At 41.9% G+C, this 22,109-nt stretch overlaps 1 protein-coding gene across 3 annotated transcripts; it reads left to right on the top strand.

Annotated features, from left to right (window-relative positions):
• Positions 1-894: 894 nt before the first annotated feature.
• cdk12 (cyclin dependent kinase 12) lies at positions 895-21,261 on the top strand. 3 transcript variants are annotated; one of them, XR_013503154.1, is made up of 15 exons: positions 895-2,867; positions 3,621-4,289; positions 7,243-7,422; positions 7,520-7,659; positions 7,780-7,950; positions 12,116-12,305; positions 13,121-13,177; positions 13,939-14,040; positions 15,832-15,909; positions 16,014-16,130; positions 16,220-16,351; positions 16,696-16,919; positions 17,292-17,732; positions 19,456-19,999; positions 20,776-21,261. XR_013503154.1 is itself a non-coding variant. In XM_078270584.1 (14 exons), the coding sequence occupies exons 1-14, from the start codon at positions 1,687-1,689 to the stop codon at positions 19,869-19,871; spliced, it is 4,086 nt and encodes a 1,361-aa protein (XP_078126710.1). In that variant the 5' UTR covers positions 895-1,686; the 3' UTR covers positions 19,872-21,261. The 3 variants fall into 3 exon arrangements, 2 of the variants coding, with proteins under 2 accessions (XP_078126710.1, XP_078126709.1); XM_078270584.1 differs by having other exon boundaries at positions 16,696-16,907; positions 19,456-21,261; XM_078270583.1 differs by having other exon boundaries at positions 19,456-21,261.
• The last annotated feature ends 848 nt before the right edge of the window (positions 21,262-22,109 follow it).

Raw genomic sequence — 22,109 nt, 5'->3', positions numbered from 1 at the left:
TTATCAACTTGACTTGGCTCACTTTATAAAGTACCTAGTAAAGAGTAAATAGCTTTCTATTGTATATTACTTGTTCAACTAATTTATGTTTAATGCATGATGAACTTTTTTTAAATTTTGTTTGCAAAACCAACGTGAACTCCTTAAAGAAAAACTTTTTTTAAATTGTATATTCCTGTTTCCACTCTTCTTTCTCAAGTCTGACTTAACGGTTTCCTACTAGACCTAACTTGTGACTTGAGAAAAGCATAAGCTATGCTTTTGTCACATACAATATTTTGTGCAATATCAAAAAGTAGCCTCCATACAACTCCTCACTCCTCCCACTGTATCAAACTCTACAATTCATCTACTCATGCAGAGAGACAGACATGGGGTTCCCTTAATACATCCATGGGTATCTCCAGCCACCTTTTTAGCCCTTTTTCAGCTCTGTTTGGGTTTGCACCTTATCAACCGTTAACTGCTTACTTTTGGCATGTGTATATTTTGACTTTGTACCTGTTAACATGTTCACATTTCTGGCACTGTGAAGGTTTGGTTTTTGCACCTTATTGAAAACCTTTTGTTTATTTTCACTACTCACTTTCAGGGCCCAGGGGCAGTTGCCCACTTTGCCTGTTGGTAATACAGCCTTACCATGTTTACAATTTAAAAACCACCATGATCCTGATAGCCTACTTCCATTTCCGGTGAGATCGATGCTGTGTGTTCTTTCATTTAAAATGAAAATCATCTAATATTTAAAACATTTTTTTGTTATAACTTGTGCAGATTGATGCATCTCTTTTGCGATGCTGGCGCGCGACCACGACCACAGTAGGCGGGCTATGTGTTGCGATAGGTCGTTGCTATGATACGCCAAAGATTGACAGCGTTCTGGTTTCCGGTTCATTCCGCTGTGCGCGCAGAAGTTGCTAGTCACAGGAGCCACAATGGCGTTTGTAGTCTCCTTCAGATAGGGCTGTGGATGATATTAAATCCACTAGCATCGCCCTAAATATAGGCCTGGTTGATTCCCAGAGCCATTGATAATAAACTGGAACATCTACTGCACACGAAAATACTATGATTTCTAATCAATATTGAATTTATAGGGGATAAAACTTACATTAAAGGGAACATGTAAACAGTACCAACCGGGTCAAGTTTTCATTTTATTCGAGAAACGAGCGTCTTTTAATGAAGGCATTTGCTTGTTTCTGAATGCTAAGACCGTAATTCTGTGGAATAAAAGCACCTTTACTTAACTTGGCACCGGACAAGGACACCTTTCACAAAGGGACTTTTTCTTTTTTACGAGTCAGCTCGCTAGCCGCCGAGCATTGGCTAGCGGTGCTAGCTAAATTGAGACGGATACGACACCACAATGCTCCGGTGTTTGGTTGGGATCTTTTTCATTCACTGACTAATTCAAACTTAAATACATATATTACAGCACTGGAGAACCACCTTGGCATTTTTCTGCTTTGACGAACTATGTTGGCGAACTCAATGGAATGAATTGTCGTTGAGGAGGACTGGACGTGAGCGGCCTGGTGTGTTTATTTTGTGTATTTTCTTGCCCTGTTTCTGCTTAGTAACACTTTTGTTTTGGCATTTGGAGTAGCTACTGTTTTCCTGTGAATGAATTGCCTGGACCACCGAGGCCAAGTCGCAGGAGAGGTACCGACGCCGGCGTGAGGGATGCCTGGGTCGGACCGACACCATGGGACCAAGAGGAAGCCGGAATCTAGCACCAGCGGTGTGCCACACCATACCCAGGCCTCGACTCGTACCTCTGCGGGAGACAAGACGAGCAAAGATGGCAAGGTGCAGGTAAAAGATGCAATGTCCTCTTCCTCTTCAAAACGCAAACGACATAAATCAACCAAACATAATCGGGAATCCTCGGCGGCACCGGGACCCGAATATTTTACCCTCGGCGATACGGCGCCACCTGGTGTCAACACGGTGAAGCCTCTGGTGGAGTACGATGATATCAGCTCCGACTCGGACACTTTTTCAGACCCACCGTCCTCAAGGCCTTCAGAGAGGGGGGGCGGGGACCGACTGGAGCCCTCACCAGACTACGATAGAGACGGTGTCGATAGAGAAGCCGACGATAGAGAGAACAGGGGCCACAGACACTCCCGAAAAAAGTCCAAGGACCCTAACAAAGTTAAAGACCCTGGGAATGGTGAACGTGGGTACAAGAAAAAGAGCAGCAAAGACCGCGAGAAAGGGAGTTCTGGAAAAAGCAAGGAGAAGGCTGTCTCCTCAGGCCCCTCATCCAAACGCCAGGTCCAGCCAGAGGTTGAGTCTAAACGTGGGGAGCTGATGCTCTCCACCCAGGTACAGCCTGCAGCCAGTGTAGGTAGCACTACTTCCTCCACATCCTCATCTCGCAGCAAGGAGAGCAGCCGCTCAGGGAAGGCTCGCAAAGACAAGCAACAGCGGAGAGAGGGCCGAGGGGAGGCCAGCCACAGCTCCTCCCAGAGAAACCGAGCAGACAGGAACCACCGCAAGTCCTCCAAGAGCCACAAGTCAAGCCCTAAGGGCAAGTCTTCGAGTAGGGTTAGCCCTCGCAGAAAGGGCCCGAGCTCTGCTCTTTCGCCCAGTCCCAGAAGAGGGGCTGGCAGCGAGAGTCCACAAGGCAGTGGGTATGGGCAGCAGGGGGATGACGGCTACTCCAGGCGGAGGGTGGCCCAGCAGAGCCCCAGTCCTTATGGGGATATGTCCCGCCGCAGCAGACAGAGATCAGACAGCCCCTACGGCAGCAGACACAGGTCCTCCAGCTATGAGAGGGACAGCAGCCCTTACTCAAGGAGACGCTCCATCAGCCCCTATGGCACCCGCAGGTCCTCCAGCACCAGCCCCATGTCTCGGTGAGTATATGTTGCAGGGCAGCCTAAAATCTTGGGGAATATGTTCCATAGCTTGTACTGTTGATAGGGGAAATGTACAATATCAGAGGCCATGATGAGTTTTTCTTATAGAACAGAAGACCAATTTACCCATCAAGCCATCTTTAGTAGTGTTTTGCATAGCCACACACATCTAGCAAGTCAAATTAAGGGATGGTAGGTAGTGTCAAGACAGGCAGCTTCTTTTATTTTGCAGTGCAAAATGTCAGTAAACCATTGGGCTTTAGCTACCATAATGAGGTTAGGGCACAGCAACCCTGGTCTGTACCTTAATGTAATGATCAGAGACTTTTGCATTCATGTTTATATTTAAGTTGTACAGTAGATATAAGCTCATATTTCCCCCATTATACAAAGCCAGTCATCATTTCCAGTTCCAGTTTCCAATAGCAGTGAGTGAGTCTGGTAAAGTCTTCAAAATCACATACATTTTCTTAAGTAATTTGTCTGGTCATTCAAATATTTTATTTATTTATATATATATATATATATATTTCAAAAGGCCCACATGTTTTTTTTTCTTTCTCATTATGATGTGATCAGTTGCCATTTTATTTAATGATGGACATAATATGAAATACAAAACATAATTTAAAAATAAATATTTTCAAAAAGCATGCAACATGTTGTATCCTATTCTCTGACTTCATAAATGACATGCTTTTGGCATTGTTTATGGCATTTAAAATAAAAGTTTTCCTTTTTTTTATTTAGACGCTCTGGCCGCTCCAGGAGTCGGTCCCCTCTGCACTACTCGTCTTCTCGACGCTCCTCCTCTCGTTCCCGTAGCAAGCGGCATACTGTTGCAGCGGGGGCCAGCATCCACAGCAGCCGGCCAACTAGCCGCTCCCCTCCCTCCTCCCGCCTGCCACTTAACTCCAGTCTGGGAGCAGAGCTGAGCCGCAGGAAGAAGGAACGGCAGGCTGCAGAGGCAGCTGCTCGTGGTGGTGCTTCCCCTCCTCCACCAGCACGTAAATCTGCAGGCTCCTCCTCTTTACAGCCAACTAAAGCCGTGGCTCCACAGCCAGAAAGAGACACGGCAGCAGCAGAACCTCTGCCCCCACCACCTGCGCCGTTACCCCAGGATGCTCCCAGTGGTGAAGATCAGGTTACTGCACCTCTACCTTCCTCTTCCACCTCCTCCCCTGCACCTCCTCCTCAGCCCTCTCCATCTCTGCCAACCGGTTCAGCCATCCAAGTTCCACCACCGCCACCTCAGGCAGAAACAAGTATTCAGCCTCCTACACCCTCAACCACATCCCAGGCCAAATCGCCAGCTCCGGTTCCTACACGCAGCCCTGTCCGCCAGATCCCGTTCCACAAGACGTCGACTCTGCCTCTCCTGCCTTTACCACCTGCACTGCTGGGAAACGCTCAGGACAGGTGAGTACCCCCCCACCTGGGATACAGACACACATTGGACATTAGACCCAGTGCATGCACATCTCTACGGAGTAAAGGTCACATTTTGTGCAACTCTCATCTTTGCTCTTTAAAATATAGCCCACAGTGTACACATCATAAAACACGAGAATAATCACTTTTTCTTTTGTTGTTATACCTTCATCAACAGTCATGTCACGACAAGAGTTCGACCAACAGTTTTTTTTTTTTTTTAAAAGACGATACCGATTACTAGTAGATAATAAAACCGATATTTGGAACCAGTATGCATAGACAGTGAAAATGAAAATCTTTAAGTCGAAATTAAGATTTTGGACAACACAAAACTTTGTTTAAATGCTTTAAGTAAATATTTAATAAATTAGAAACTTTCAACATAATACCCAGTAAAAGATAGTCAGATGGTGTTGTGGGACATTAAGTCAGACTCAGTGGTGAGTGAAACCGAAGCAAAGGGCCAAAGTAGCGCACTTTTTACTTAATTGATTTTATCGGTTATCAGGCAATACAGATAATCTGCTAACTGCCAAAAAACAGCCAAAAACTGTCTATCCCTAGTCAAGACATTTTTAAGACATTTTAGGACATTACTTTAGATATGGTAACTTGTGATGTGTAAATGGTATTATGTATGCCTCTTTAAGCCCAGTTTAGACCAATGATTTGCAACGAGACAAAACCATTTTAGAACTTTGCAGGGAAAAGTTGCAGCGGTCTGAACTGGCCCCTCTCAGCTCGACTCAAGCCAGCTGATGGTGGCGCCTGTGACTCAGCTTGTCATAAATAGACGTCACCCGTTTCAACATCCAGTAGCGAAGTTCACTGGTCAAGGCAGTTACAAACTGTCAACTGGTCGAAATAGCAGAGTTTTGGACGGAGGCTCAACGAGCGCCCGCAAGCACGGTATATGGTCAAGTGAGCTAGAGAGTGACTGAAGAGAGGGAGCGGCGTTGGAGAAATAAAACGTTTTTCACCTTTTTATCACTACTTGAAATGCAACTGTAGAAAGTATATCATTATCACTAACCTCATTCATATTTTAAGACACTACAAAAAAGCTACAAAAAAGCCTGAGAAGTCGGAAGTTATAACGGAACAACAGATAGTCTTTGCTATGGAGATGATACATCGTCTCGTCTAGTTGCATTGGTGTAAACTGGCAGGTTTCAGAGCGCTGCAGACCCGCACATTGCAAGTAGGTGCAAGTTTCAGTTTGTCTCATTGAGAATCTTTGGTCTAAACTGGGCTTTAAGCTTTGGTTAATTATGGTAACTGTCACATTACAAAAAAAGATAATGGCAAGTCTGGGTAAAAGTGACACCCTCGACTTGCCTCTGTGGCTAAAACCTGCCGGAAAAAACGTATGATTTTGTTGGTGGCACATTGCCTACCTCTCTAGTTAATTACCCTGGTACACAAGGTCACATTCACTTTCCTGTAACAACACACTCTGTAGCTACAGTTCTGAACTGCTTGTTTGTATTTTGGTTCAAATTACAAAAGTACTTTCAATACTCATCTGGATTGAAGCAGCAAACATTCAGTGTAAGAGTAAAAAATGACATAACATTATTTATAATACGTTTATTTGATTCACAGCTGCTACATATAGTGTTTTGACCTCGACAACCCAACTGCATTTTACCGCAAACTTGCGACTAGTTAACTTTCTAAAGCAGGCACAACCCCTATCGCTTTTAATGTGTGATTGTGTAAAGGTGTTCACAAGATAGATACCTACTAACCTTTCGTGAACTTGTGAATTTCGCCAGCCGTCTTGTCTCCTTTATGGAGACAGACGCTGTGTGCACGTTGGGCTCGATGTTTCAAGCCTCCAACGTTGCCTTCCAGGCAGCAAGGCTAACCCTCACCTGAACCCTAAACATAACCATTGCCGCGCTGCCTGGAAGGCAACGTTGGGGGCTAAAAACACCAAACTGTGTGTGTGTGTCAGAGAAGGAGGAGAGCAGGGAAAGGAAATGCAACTGAACGTGTTTTTAAATGGTGTTTTTAAAAAAAACAAAAAAAAACAATAACGAAACGCAATGTGCGGCGGCCGGTGTTGATAGTGCGGCGCACCGCCGCACATTAGTCTGTGTGGGAAACACTGTAAACGAAGAGTAAGAGGCACCTGATAACTTTGATCATATATTGTCACAAAGCTCCTGCTAATGTAACCTCCAAGGTTGCTTTCACACCTGAGCAGTTTGGTCCGTTTTAACCGAACCCTGGAGCGTTTTGTCAGTTCATTTGGCGTGGTGTGAAAGCTCATTCGAAGAGTTCATTCGAAGCTCACTAGAGTTTGGTTTACATCAGGTGAGAACGCGTTCTGACCCAAATATAGGAAGTGAACCAAAATACAGTGCATTGACGAGCAATTTCAACCTTGCACACAATTTGCGGGCTTATATATGATTTAAGGGATGATCACTTTTCAAATCGATAACCTATTATGACCATACACCTAGTGTGTGTGTGTGTGTGTTAAAAAAAAAAAAATCTCTCTCTCATCAGTGCCCACCCTCTCCTTCACTCGCTGTTTTGTCAGCTGCTCATATTTTTCGCCTACTATAAAATATTAGAAACACTAAGCAAAACCAAAAACGTTATAAATTAGGTGTTTCTGACACCAGGAAGTGTCTGCCAGTTTCACTCAAATAAACAAGTGACTGTTTCGACCATATGAGATTTGTTTACAAAATTTTGTGTGTTTGACCAAAGTCTGAAGGCAAACCGAACAAATCAAAAATGCAGCAATGTTGAATCTCACCAAGTCTACCAAACTGTAGGTGAAAGCGCCCTAAGGATCATGCTCTTCTCTGCCCCACCCATAGAATTGCACAAGTGAGCTGGGTGAAAATATGGTGCTTTGGGTATGTCTCTTTAATGAATTATACTTTTCTCTAAAACGCTTTGTATTTTGCACCATCAGTCCAAAGAAGTCCACCCCTCCTCAGAGGCCATCTAGGAAGGAGAAGGAAGTTCGCAGCCGGCCATCACTCATAGACCTTCCTTTACCGCCCACCTTGCCTGGAGGTGACTCCTCACCCCCACAGTCCCCCATGCGCCAGGCCACACCGCTACCCCAGGCAGTCCTTAAGAAGAGACCAAAGTCAGTTTCAGTTTCTTTTATTACTCACCCACTTCCAATCTTACTTTTCTTAATCCCACATTAAGTCTAATCTGTTTTTCATTTTGATGGTTTACAGGATTTGCTGCCCGCGATATGGTGAGCGCAAACATACCCAGAGTGACTGGGGCAAACGCTGTGTAGATAAATTCGATATAATTGGCATCATAGGGGAAGGCACCTATGGCCAAGTGTACAAGGCCAAGGACAAAGACACTGGTAAGGGAATATTAACTGGACTTCAGTCACTGCAGTACTCATGTTTTTGTTTCTGTTAAAACAAAGCAAAAACCTAATTCTCATTGTGACATTCTTAAAATACTCTTTTCCGAATGGCAGGTGAACTGGTGGCTTTGAAGAAAGTACGTTTGGACAATGAAAAGGAGGGTTTCCCCATCACAGCCATTAGAGAGATCAAGATCTTGAGGCAGCTCAAACACCGCAGTGTTGTCAACATGAAGGAGATTGTCACTGACAAGCAGGATGCACTTGACTTTAAAAAGGACAAAGGTAAGAGGGTTAGATATTATCTGCCAGGGCTGGGTAAAATGGAAAAATAACAGTGCTGCTCCACTGCTGTCTGACTGAAACTTTCAGACATGTTCTTCTAGCTATAATAAGTGACACAGGAAATGTTTTCCATCAGCTGTCAGTTAAAACACCAGCTGTGAACGGCAACATGTCTGAAAGAGGCCTGATCATGGTGTGGTTTTTCTTCCACCAGCGTTGTGCACGCAGCTCAGGGCTGCAGTAATAATCATAGGAAAAACGATATCATTAAAATGAATACAGAAAAACAAATGTATCGTATAAAAGACAGACCTGTGACAATACCTTGTTTTTAAAAACCATTACTACACTTCTTACATATTGCTTAAAACATTTTTTATTTTATTTTTTTAGATATTGTCAGTTAAAACTTAAACATTTAAATTCATGCACAGTTGAAAGTAGGGCTGTATGACATTATTAGATCATGAACGATTAAAGTGTCTCCACGATCTTTCTTTACAGAGAGATTGTTAGTATCAGCAGTGTTTCCCTTGCATACAAAGGTGCAGCCCTGCTTCTAAATGATTAGCGCTGCTGCTGTATACAAATCTCCCCAAATGCAATAAACTCGCTATCTCTAGGCTACTTTAAGCAGCCAGAGTCTGGAACGAGCGAGGGTTATAGAGCAAACAACCCCCGACATTGCCACCGTTAGCAGTCTGTTATTGGTTGTTTTGAAAGCTTGTGTTTTCACTGAGTAGCTTCTCCACACGGATCAAGTGGAGGAGAGATGAGTGAAGTGAAGATAACGTTGTCGGTAGCCTAACAACACTAACGTCATGCAGTTAACACGCCAGTCATGATCTTATTTAATAAAAAATGTAATCCTGGCATTTGCGCCTCGTGTTCTTAACCACTGTTTTGGAAGAAAGAAATAACAGGAGTAACAGACAAACCAGCTTTTAAAGTTGGATATTTTCTTTTTAAATAAGTGCTAATTCATGCTGATGTGAAGAGTGGTTATGTGGATTTCGAAAAGTAACTGATAAATATTTAAAGAATTTTTAAAGTGTTAAATTTGAGAGCTGAATATTGGTTGTTGTTTTTTTTTCATCGTAAGGCTATTTGTTTTTAAATAGGGAAATTAGTTAGGGTGTGTTGTCCACTAACTTTTAAAATAGTCTTTATTTTTGCCATATTGCCCACCCCTGGTTGAAAGTATCAAATCATAGTCAGCCCAAGCTGAAAAGATTGTGATTTAAAGTTGATCTGATAGGATTCCAATCACTCCCAGTATATCAGGTTGTAGGCCATGTTTCAAAATGTGTATTTTATTATCAGAGTGATAGGGCTGTCAACAAATATTCTAAATCCGAATATATATTCAAATTGTATTATAGTAAAATAGATTACTATTCGATTGTGGGGGAAAAAATATCGACACTAGCGTGGCTGTCTGCCTCGCATGTTGCCTAGCGTGGGCCTGGGCTGCTGTTGACACAAACGTGCAAACGCGTGCATGCTAGAAATAGGATCAATGCCTATTTTTCACGCACACGCAAGCGTGTTGAAAGCGTTTCCAGGCAAAATAGAATAGGAAAAGATGTTTATATGTCATTTTGACACAAATGTATATTAATAAATGACATGTTGATGTTTGAAAGTCTCTAGGTTTTGACATAAATGCAGATATAAATGTAATTAAAAAAAAATAATAATAATCTGTTCAAATATTGCACCTGTCAATACAGAACGAAATATTCTGTAGCTTATTTTGCTGTTAATACTGCCGACGTTGTCTTTGCTGTAATCAAATCAGTATATATTTATGTTTAACATGAAGTATACTACTGCTTGAGTGTAGTAAATCAAGAAACAGACACGGCTAGCAGCAGCGCCGCGTCAGACACGTTTCTGGTGTGCAAAGACATAGAAAAATCCACGCAACAGAAACGCCACACTCGCGCCACGCAGCCAGTGTGAAGCCGGTCTAAACGTTCAGCTCCCTGTCTGGGTAATGTCTAAGTAATGACTGAGCCCAGCCAGGCTAGAGATTTCACAGTGGGTGTGTTGATGACGTTTCTATCATGCGACTGGCGCTAGCAGAAGTAAACGGCGAAAGTGGAGACGACGCCACAAACGCGTCAATGAAAATGTCTAACTAGAGCAAAGACTAGAAGACGACTCGTGAACTTCTGTTGGTAAGAAGCGAAATCGTACATAACCGCAAAAATTGTGCGATCTAGGTAAACAAAAAGCTGTGTGTGACACTCTGTTTGCACTGCAGTCTCCACATTATAACAACCTTCACTTTACTGACGGGATTAACAGATGAAGCCACCGTGTCTTAAGAAGCTTGGTGTTTACTGTAACTCACTTTACATCGTCTTTGCGGTCTCTTTTTTTACTCTTTCCCTCACACAGCCGCTACGCAGACAGTCCGACACCGCTCACCAGCGGTCTCTCTCCTCGCTTCACCACTCAGGCACTGACGTCACTCATTCGCCTGCCGTTCTTGCTCTCACTAATGCCTTATTTATGGTTCTGTGTTTAATGTACGTCGAATCTGCTCTCTGAATTATGCTACCTCATGGATGTATTAAGCGCGCCCCTCGTAACAACGTCCACAAAAGATGACCAGTCAGTGCGTTTAGGCAGTAGTGCGTGTGTCGTGTATGGTCACGTGAGTATCACAAGTGTAGAGGGGTTCAGAGCATGCAAACAGAGGTTGTACAAAGTATATTTTGTAACTTAATCACTAGTTATTATATTAAACCCATCTTGAATGTCATAGTTTCTAAGGGCATACAAAATGTATTAATTTACTAAGAATTTTTATTTAATTTTCTAAAATATTATTAGTTTTTTTTTAAAAAGTGTACACATTTTTGTTGTATTTTCTTTTTATGCTCGTTTAACTTTGTATGTTGAAGTTAAAAAATACTAGAGATGGTCTGATACCATTTTTTGCTTCCCGATACCGATCCTGATACCTGAACTTGCGTATCGGCCGATACCGAGTACCGATCTGATACCAGTGTGTCATATATTTTATGTTTTAACAACTGTATACTACTATCCCTGTATGGATGTGATATTTCTATCTTTGTTGTCGGTCTGGCTCAGGTTAAACTCTTTGTAAAACATGAACAAACACAAACAATTAATGCCACAGAACGTTCTTTTATTATCCAGTTTGACAGTCAGTTATAATGGAAAAAGAACATAAATAAACTACTTTAACGTAGATTTTCTTTAGAGCTTTATTACGTGGTATCGGATCGGTGCATAAACTCCAGTACTTACCGATACCAGCGTTTTAGGCAGTATCGGAGACGATACCGATACTGGTATCGGAACATCTCTAAAAAATACACATTTCAAAATTTAGTAGCTTATTTTCTGCATTTTTCCTTGATAATGAGTAAAGTCATGATACATTATATCGCAATCCAAGTATTGTCAATCGCATTATGACTTTTTCTCCAAATTGTGCAGCCCTAATTTGAACATAATTTTTGGCCAATTTGGACAGCCCTAGTGATAACTACACACCCCTAGTAGAGTAGTATTTTTGCATAACTAAGTGACGTATGCATGGAAAAATATTTCTTTGCGACTGTTACTAATGTAAACAAAGGTTTAGCACCATCAGATTTAAAGTAGTAGTTAAACCATTCTTGCTTATAAAGAAAATCAGGAAAGATTTGAAGTTTTTTTTCTTCTTATTATGCCACTCGCTTTTAATACGCATCTAATCATAAACTAGGACTGACAGAATTACTACGGTTAGTTTGGTTATTTGGCAGCAGATGAAAGTTTCAACCCACATAGAGCAGGGCTGATTTACACTTTGAAAAATGTACATCGCGTTGTACTGTAGTTGGCTGTGCAGTTGTGACAAAGCACAATAATTTCCCTGTTCAGTACTCTCTGTAGAGTATTCTAACCTGCTTTGAAGCATGGTGCCGGATTTCCGGCGTATGACTATTTTAGAAAAAATAAGACGTCTATATGAAAAACTAAAAAATGCCGCCCCCAAAAAACAAGGTTCAGACTCAGGATCTTTTTTTAAACTTTAAGCCCTGTATTCATGTCTGTATAAAAGTTATGGATTTACATTTGGATGCATGGACAACAATGGAGTTACCCATTACATTTACATCTTCCCCTCTGTGTTTAGGTGCTTTTTACCTGGTGTTCGAGTACATGGACCACGACCTGATGGGCCTGCTGGAGTCGGGCCTGGTCCAGTTCTCCCATGAGCACGTCCGCAGCTTCATGCGCCAGCTGATGGAGGGTCTGGACTACTGCCATAAGAACAACTTCCTGCACAGAGACATCAAATGCTCCAACATACTGCTCAACAACAGGTAAGAAACAGAAGACATGGACACCAGAAGTAAAATACTGTATTGTCCTTTATGTAGACTGTTGTGGTTCATTTGCAGTAGCAGCTAGGCCATCACCAATCAGTTGTTTAGCAGTAACTGCTGTTTCAGGTGAATTTTAATGCATCAGTATCACCTACAGGTATTTTGATCTACTTTTTAATTCAGGTTTGTTTACTTTAGTACCTCTGATCCCCTTACACAAATGGACATTTACAATATCCGCTATAATGCAGCATTATCCACATCAACAACTTGGAACATTCCTGCAGATGGTTTTAAATGCAGCTGTAGTCTGTAAATACTGTAAACTCAAAACCTAAAGCAGTCGAAAGCTAACTTTAATGATCGCACTGCAAGTGTTTTGAGGTGCGTCAGCAGCAAAGCTAATTACTTTGCTACAAACTGGGCGCTTCAAATAACAGCAATGAAAGGAGTAAGCAACTTCTCACAGATGCTTGCTCAGTTTAATTATGCATCCAATGCATAAACATTACAGGATGCAAGGGAAAGCTGAACGAGCTGCAATAGCTAAGATGCTAATAATAAAAAAGAAAACAGCTGGAATGTGGGTCTTGCTGTGGAATGGAGCATTTAGAGCCAGTATTTATTAACCTGAATCAAAATAAAAAAAAAAAAAAATATGGATGTTTCCAGTAATGGAAAGTTTCATAATTGTCTTGTTTAAATGCAAACTAGTTGTTTAAAATAAGCTGCCTTGCCAGGCAGATGAGTTGAGTTTTATCATGTTTGGTAGTGTTGCTTCTGATGTTGGATTTTTTTTTTTTTTTGTACAGAGGTCAGATTAAACTGGCTGATTTTGGTTTGGCCCGGCTTTACAATTCAGAGGAAAGGTAAGACAACAGAGTTTTTTCTTCATAAATGAATGCAATATATGGGAACCTCATCTGCTTGCTTCTGTTAAGTATATGATTAAATGTGTTTGATAATTGATGATTGAAGCAGTAATTAAACCACACTTTAAGCATGGATTTTCCTCTTCATTTACAATGAGTCTCCAGTAGATGGTGGTGTCTGTCATAGTGTTGTCCTTTTTAGAGCAGGGTTCTTCAACGTTTTTTAAGCCAAGGACCCCTTAACTGAAAGAGAGACGGAGCATGGACCCCCTACTACACATATTGTATAAAATTAAGTTGCATTTTTAAACTGGGCCTGCAATAATGTGTAGGGCGGCCCAAAGCCTTTATACATACCTTTGAAGTGCATAGAATAAATTATCTTTTAATGTTACACATACATGTGGCACAGTGAACACTCAGGATTAACTGTATCTTTGAATGGCTATCTTAGTGACTACCTTACCTATTACCTACCTTAGCCTAACATCAGTGGGGATTTATATTTGCTAATAATATGTTGGATTCATGTTAAGACATTTTAAATTTTAGAAAACTTTCAAAAATTAACTATAATTTGAAAGGGCCCACATGCAACAATTCTAAGGACCCCCATGGGTTCCTGGACCCCCTGCTGAACATCCCTGCTTTAGAGAGATCCCAGTTAGTGAAAGCTGAAATGTTTGTGCACTCTGGGGCATATTCACTCTATGAATGTGTACTGAGTCTCACCGTCCTCTCTCTTTTCTTGCCCCCAGTCGGCCGTACACTAATAAAGTAATCACACTATGGTACCGCCCCCCTGAACTCCTGCTGGGAGAGGAGAGATACTCTCCAGCCATTGATGTATGGAGCTGTGGGTGAGTATGACACTAGGTGCATTTCCATCCACCTGTTTTAATGCACGTTTTCCTGAGTGGAAACGCTGTAATTTCGAAAAAGTCTTGAAATATCTCAGAAACATTTTTACGCTGAGGTGGAAAAGTTTGTGATCAGCAACTTTCAGCCAGCCCTGCTGTTGGCCACCAGGTGCTGGGTTTTGTGCTCAGCTGGCTGAATTTGATTTGCTACAGCGACGGTCTCCGGTGCTGCCGCTGTCGGCTGAAGAGGCTCCACTACTCTCTTGGTGTGCTAGCAAGCGATGATTGTTTTCTGACTTGAGAATTGGCGCCACCTGCTGCTTATCTTGATAAACCAACTCCCAATAATCACATAACAATAGTGTATGGAAACAAGCATTCTTTTGGATTTTTTTTGCCAAAACTCAATGAAAATTTGTGATGGAAACCTGACTAATGTTATGGTAGTCTTGCATTGCCAGACCTACCTCCACAGAGGAGGAGGAGGAGGAGGATCTGGCTAGTCCACACAACAGTCTGGGATAGGAGAAAAACATGCTCTGGTTTATTGGCATTTCTTTAAACCAATCACAATCGTCTTGGGTGGCACTAAGCGCCAGATGCAATACTGGTGCCTCTGCAAAATAGCCTCAGGAAGGAACTTGTTTTGGTGGAACAGGTGCTCGTTCAAAAGTTGTTTTAGTCGTGCGACAGAAAACTCTGATTAGACAGGATAGTCTAGCTAGCTGTCTGGATTCACCCTGCAGAGATCAGACCAGAGTTTAGAATGCCAACACAAAGAAAGCGGAAGGTGAGGGACATCAGGCGGATATTCCGGCGGCACCGGAGCAATCCCCTAAAAGAATCGTTGTCGATATAGACTACTGTAATGGTAGCACATCACTGTTCGTTCATATTTACTTTTTTACATACCTACTCCTTGATTCATGTGTAGGCTTTATGAACTGTAGATTTGGACTCATATTTTGTTGGTTTAAACAACCTTTCATTCAAATTTGTCTAGTTACCCATTTTTGGAAAATAGGAATTAAATCTGACATTTTCATACTTTCATATCACTTAATGAGTCCATAAGCAGTAAATGAGAAAACTGACAAAACTGTCTGTTCTTCCTACTCAGTATCCTCTTACTAGGTGAAAGCTTCCCACTCACCATAGTAAACTGATACCATAATTAATGTTTGGTGATATATTTTATGGAAGCATAGGAAAACGGAAGAAAAAAATAAATCTATTGAACGTGTATTTTTTTCTGCCATGCAAGCAAGTGTGTTTCTAACAATATGAGCAGGCCGGATGTTTGCAGCACACTTGAGTCTGTTATTTATTTATTATTTTTTTAATCCTAAAGCACCGTATGCACCAAAAGGCAAACTAAGCTCAGTCAGGTGTGATGCTTGATTTTCTTTTCACTTGTGTGCCGTGATGCCCAATTTGAACTTGGTTTATAGCAGAAATCTTTTTAGCAGTATGTAAAAAACAATGTCAGAACCTTCGCACTAGGCATACACTTCCACACAGCTTCTTTACTCCTCTTTTGTGTTCATACTCACATCTTATTCTTCTTCATCTATGATTAATTATGTCAGAATCTAAATGGGAAATCATATAGGCTGTGTATAACTGGAAATGTATCTTAATAAGTCAAATATAGTATGAATTAATGGTCACAATCATCCTGTCTGACAGAGACATTCCCACTTTGACACTGTGTTTTATGCTTTAGTTTAAGCTTGGTGAGTGGGAGTGTATATTTTCTTACTACCTCTACCCATTCTCTGTGATGCTCAGGTGTATCCTGGGAGAGCTCTTCACCAAGAAGCCCATCTTCCAGGCTAACCAGGAGCTTCTACAGCTGGAGCTCATCAGGTAGGCTGCCCTTTCCTGAAAACAACACCTCAAGTAGTAACCTCTGCTGCAACCTTCACACCCCGTTTTCTCTTTCTTCATCACTTCTTTGTCATTTCCCTCAGCCGTCTGTGCGGGAGTCCCTGTCCTGCAGCCTGGCCTGACGTCATTAAACTTCCCCTCTTCAACACCATGAAACCCAAGAAGCAGTACAGACGGCGACTGCGGGAGGAGTTTGCCTTGTACGTAGCCATGCTGAGCTTCCCCAAAGTAGCAGTGATCAACCCTTCGTCTGTTTCTACAGTTGAAAAATCTCTCCCCTTCTGCACAGTTTACCTACTCCTGCCCTGGACTTGCTGGACCGAATGCTGACCCTCGACCCTGCACGGCGCTGCACATCAGAGCACGCTCTCAACAGTGACTTTCTGAGTAATGTTGAGCCAAGCAAGATGCCGCCACCAGAGTCAGTAGCCCCATGGCCCCTGCTTTCACCTTTCATCTATATTGTGTCAGATAGATAGATAGATAGATAGATAGATAGATATATATATATATATATATATATATATATATATATATATATATATATATATATATATATATATAGTAGTAGAGAGAGAGAGATACACGATTTCTTTTAGAATTTTTGTTCTTGTTGTGAGATAATGGAAAAATATTTGTTGCTTATATATATTTCATTCAGAGCATTTATTTAGTTTTATTTGATTGATTACAGACTTGTAATTCATGGTTGTGCTATAATGTTTTGTTTTTGTTTGCATGTCTACCTACTGGCTGTGTCTCCAGTCTTCCTCACCATCAGGACTGCCACGAGCTGTGGAGTAAGAAGAGAAGACGTGCACGTCAGAGCGGGGTGCCCGAGGATGTGCCTGTGCCCAAAGTGCCCCGTAAGGATGTGACTGGGCCCCCCAGCGGAGAGAACAGCCGGACCCAAAGCAGTCCGGCTGGAGCCCCACCGCCTCCACCAGGAAAACCGCCCTCCACAGCCAACTTAGAGAGTGAGTTGTCAGGTAACAGCTGCATCTCAAAAGCATTTAGCAGAAACACACATGGACATAAGATGTTATATAAATGTTTCAATATTCTGTTCACCAACATAAGGCAAAGTTGGAAAAATTTGCAGATTTGGGTAACATCGATGGAACGAAAACCCAACTACGGGGGGCGCCCACTTTATAGCAGTGTTTTCTGATTGTCCCATCTTATGCCAAATATGTACTTATTTGTTACCTATGTTGACAGATATGGGGTGCAGTATGCTGACATACTGTTTCACTGCAGGTGAAAAGTATTTGAGATTGATGTAGAAGTAATGTTGGAGATTTTGTTTGCACGGTATTGTATTTTCATAGTTTGTGTTCTGGTTGCATAAATGTGTTTAGGCCTGGGAGTTGCTGCAGAGCAGTTGAACCAGACAGAGTTGGCGGTGCTGCTGAACCTTCTTCAGGGACAGACGGACCTCAGCCTGCCCCAGGTGGCCCAGCTCCTCAACCTCTCCAACCCAGAGACTCTCTCCAACCCAGAGACTCTTAGCCAGTCGTTGTCTGCCCTCAGTGAGGCCTCTGACCACCAGGGGGCTCCAGAGGACCAGGCCCGGTCTGCTCCCAGGTCTCAGCCCCCAGAGCCAACTCCTGAACCCCAGGAAATCTCACCGACATCTGGAGACCCACCACTCAGCCAGGAAGACCAGGCCAACCTGCTGGCTCTCATTTTGGGCCACATCATCAAGCCACAAACCGAGGAGCAAGGAGATGAGAGCAATGGCGTCCAATCAGAGGAGGCATTAATGCGCGGCTCGTCCGCCTCTACTACTGATCGCAAGGGCAAGTCTGGGTTTAGTCTCTAGAGAGTGGCAAAAAGGGGGGAACCAACCCAGGGTCAGGTGAAATTCTCTGCAGACTGCACGAATGAGGAGAGCAGGGCGGAGAACAAACAGAAGCTGAGTTTTTGTACTCAGAATTCCTGTATACTTTATCAAATTAATTACACTTTAGACTACCTGATGAAATCAACAAAACTATCAATTAACCAAATGAATTGGGTCATTAGACTTATGCATCCCCCACCCCTTACTTCATCCCCCACATTTCCTCAATCACACATGCTCACTATTGTCCCCTTTTACCACTCGCATATTGAAAAATGCAGTACCTCACAAAATGTCTGTGGAGCGTTTATCGTCATGTGGCCCTGGTAACCAGGCACAGGTTTCGTTGCACATGGACATCTCTCTCTCTCTCTCTCTCTCTCTCTCTCTCTCTCTCTCTCTCTCTCTGGTGTACTCAATAAACCAGAAGAAAGTTAAGTGTTATTAATTTGAGTGAAAAGTTTCACACTATATTGTTCCCTTCCACTTTTCTCCCACTTCCTTGTTTCTTTCTCACAGTCTTTGTTTCTGTACCTGTCCCATCTCCACACATGTTCTCACTTCATTTTCATTATAAACCAGGTGTCATGGTTTCTTCACAGGAAGAGATGTTGCTTTAAACAGTCTGTAATGTCAGCCTTTTTATGAAGAAAGTGATAATAAATTATCAAGTGAAAATCAATGTTTTGAATCTTTAGACCTCACCTGCATGCATTTCTTTTAAACTTTGGTTTGTCACACATTTTTTGTTTTGTTTTAAACTGTTCACTCTGACTCCAATATTAGAAAAATGTGATTAGCAAGTTGAATAAAACTATTGACTATGCTGCTGACACTGGAATGGTAACAGTTTTCTTCTGGTTATTTCTCCTATTAAGGCCTCTGAAACCCTTTCCGCCTTGGTTTACCTTGCACTGCTGTAGATTGTTAAAAAAAAAAAAAGACACTAACCTGGTTTAGTAATCTTGTCATGACCTTTTATAATGCTTAAAATTCTCCTACATAAGTCACCCTTTCTGTTCATCCAGCTGTACATGCCCTTCCTAATGTTTTCTCACTTAGTGCCCACATTTTTTCTTTTGTTCAAGGTGGTTTGGAGGAAAAACATACAGATGTATATATTTTTTGCATACATTAATGCAATTATTTTTTTTAAATCATAGTGAATAAATTCAATGCTTTACTATGTTTAATAAACATTCTTTAACAGTGATGACTAGACACATTAAAACATTTATTCAATTTCCAACATGAGATATACTATATCTGAATAGGTGCATGATTGGCTAGAATTCAATTTATTTTCAGGTCTGAATATTTTCAGTATTGTACCATATCTACGCAGTGTCTGTTGGTTAACAAGTTAACTTTATTGCAACAATACTGACAGATATGTTTACCCTTACAATGGTACTGAAATGTACTTTATAGTGTTTGAAGATACACTTAAAGTGCTCTGCTCCCCCTCTTGTGGTGAAGGTAGGGAATGTCAACATTGTGTAACAACATGTCAGGCCCATTTGACAAAAATACCTTTTTACTTTCCCCAACTGCAAATCCGACATAGAAGATGACAAATAAGATTATGGCTTATTGTATACGTAGTCCACATTGAATTTAAATGTCATTTGACAAATGATACCTAACGTTTTGTCCTCTGTCCTGTTTGGCCCCTTCAGATGGTGCAGCATCAAAAAGGAAACCGCTTGGAGCCAACCAGGTGCCTCCATCTGGTGAGCAGCGTCCACCTTCTCCACCTGGGCCACCTCCATCAGCTCCCCTCCTTGGAAATGCCCAGCGGGCCGGGTCTGAAACCCAACCCAGCCAGGACATCAGCCCTGCCGTGGCAGCTGCCTTGCTCCAGCTCATCTCTCAGCAGGACTCGGAAGCTGGGGCCCCTCAGCGCAGCAAGGACCCATCTCCTGTGGATGCTCTGGCCCGGGGACAGCCCCCTCCACCCTGGGTTGCAGATTCTTCGCCTAAACCATCAGCTGCAGCTGAGGCCCCAGCAGGACTGGGGACTGCTGCTTCTACCACTGCAGCACAGTTCCCTAAGGACCAGGACCTCCGCTTTTCCCATGGAGCTGCCCGCTGACCCTCAATCCCCCGCTGAGACAGACCTAGGTATCTTGGGACAGATCCAGCAGTCCTGGCCTGAAGGGAAAGGCAGAGGAAGAATGCAGAGGGACACCTACACATTATGAATCACTGGACCATGAGCAGGTAGCTAAAGTTGAATCAAAGATTTTGAAATTGAATGTCTGAAATAAAGAGAATAAGGGCATTTTCAGGTCATGAACCTCACTGCCCTCTGAACAAGCTGTCGTATCGGAGGGAGTGTTTGGACCTGGGGTCGGTAGGACCTTTAATAATCCATTTAGGGACAGTCACCACCTACAATCCCTTGCTTTTTCCTTCCACTGAAGGTCCTGACTTGAATGAAGTTTAGCTTCCAAATTGAGTGCCATGAAGCTGACACTCGACTTAGAAAGCAGCTGTGATCTTTTTTCTTTCTTTCTTTCTCCAAAACAAATGATTGTCCAGTCCACTGCAGTGCCCACTTACTCACCAAGTTATCAGTGTTTTGGAGAATGAAGTAGCTGTCCTCCACTCTGTGATGGAGTGATGTATGTGACAGTGTGATGGAAGATTAGGAGGAGCTAAAATACTGTGTATGGGTATATTTGAGGCAATGAGCACACTGATAAGAAAACTGGAGGACCATGACTTTCCCATTGAACCTTACATGCTGCCTGGCTAGCTCCCCTGTTTCCAGCCTTGTGCCTCCGTTGTGACCCCTGAATGATCTGGGCCTAGCTGGCAAGTGTAGGTTAAGTTTCTGCTTTGGATGGCACCTACAACAGTGTACATCTGCAGGACTGTATTTTTTTTTATTTTTACCCAAAGGCTGTTCCATATTATATTCTGTCTGTCATCAACTCAACTGAATTGCGATGTATTCTCGGCCCACATGAATATTTTCCTTCCTTTACATACAGCTAACCTCTGTGTCCTAAGCCTGCAGTACTCAACTTTCCTGTCTTGAATATGGATTAAACCACTACATTACGACGGACTGCTTCATCATACACACGCTATTCTGCTAGTTAAGTATAAAGCTAGAAACATACACACACACACACACACACACACACACACACACACAGAAACTGACTTTTCCAGCTTCTCCTGGTGGGCTGTGAAAGCCTCAGCTAATACTTCATTGCCTCCCAGCCAAGTTGTGCAACAAAAGATTTTTCTTTTTTTTGGTGCAGTTATTTTCTACATAAAGAAAATAATACACACTTAAAAAAATAATGGTCCACGGTTCTGTTTCCTTTTTTTTTTTTCTTTACTTTTTTTCTTGCTTTGGAAAAGGAAAGGGAGGAGAAATGGTTTCATGGTGTCTGTAAAAAGAAAAAAATATTTTGTAATATGTGTTTTCTTGGTTCAGTTTATTAAAGGAAGTAATGCGACCAGTTGAATTGTCTATCCTGGCGTCTCTAAATGTTTCTCTAAAGTTGCCACTAGATGGTAGGCATTCTCAAACTACAGGAAGTCTTCACAGTCGGGCCTTGGCAAAGCCTTATCTAAGTTAGCCTAAATTACACACCAGGTTTCTAGTGTTTCTTATCACTCTTAGAATCTGGAAACTCATGTTTCATTCTACAGTCTACTAGAAACATATCAAGCAAGGAAAAGCACTGATCATACAAGAAACACAAGTACAATGACTAAAACTGAATTGAAAGTACAGGTAGGCTAATTCATATCTGAAAAAAAGAATACAATCTAAATAACCTAAATCTTAAACATGGTAAAGAGTTCAGGTTAGAGTAAGTTGTTTTCAATTCTGTTTAATTCTTTTGTAGTATCCAAAGTGCTTTATTCAGTAATTTCATTACTTAAGACCCAGACTTTTGCATGTTTATGAATATCAATCTGTTGTATGTCCTTTTTCTCTGTTAACTGACAAATAATTAGAGGTAAACAGTATTGTTACAAATCACGTTTGGCTTTTGAATACATGGTTGGAGGCTTATTTAAAACACTAAAGATATGTGTGGCAGTTGAAGTGTAATTTAATTTTCCCTGTGAAACAGTAGGTTTTATAATGAATTGTTTCCTATACACTGCCTAATATGCCTATAAGTATATGAGATTGACCCTGTCAGACAGTGATATAAGGTGCTCTCTGTGCATTAATCTTATTTATGTGTTGATTTCTTTACCACTTGGGTTGATCTCTTTATGAAGATCCTAATCACTTGTCTGGATCCTATGAAGATCCAGACAAGGATCATAAACTGCCGATTGGCAAAGAGAATCCCGC

Source organism: Sander vitreus, chromosome 15, assembly GCF_031162955.1.
Source record: "Sander vitreus isolate 19-12246 chromosome 15, sanVit1, whole genome shotgun sequence".
Classification (NCBI taxonomy): domain Eukaryota; kingdom Metazoa; phylum Chordata; class Actinopteri; order Perciformes; family Percidae; genus Sander; species Sander vitreus.
This window is presented reverse-complemented; position numbering and strand designations above follow the sequence as displayed.

Bases quoted from the DNA above. Each gene is read 5' to 3' on its own strand.
- cdk12 (XM_078270583.1), top strand. From the start codon at position 1,687: ATGCCTGGGTCGGACCGACACCATGGGACCAAGAGGAAGCCGGAATCT. The intron at 7,660-7,779 runs GTAAGGGAATAT...TCCGAATGGCAG, and splicing joins GGCCAAGGACAAAGACACTG to GTGAACTGGTGGCTTTGAAG. The intron at 12,306-13,120 runs GTAAGAAACAGA...TTTTTTGTACAG, and splicing joins AACATACTGCTCAACAACAG to AGGTCAGATTAAACTGGCTG.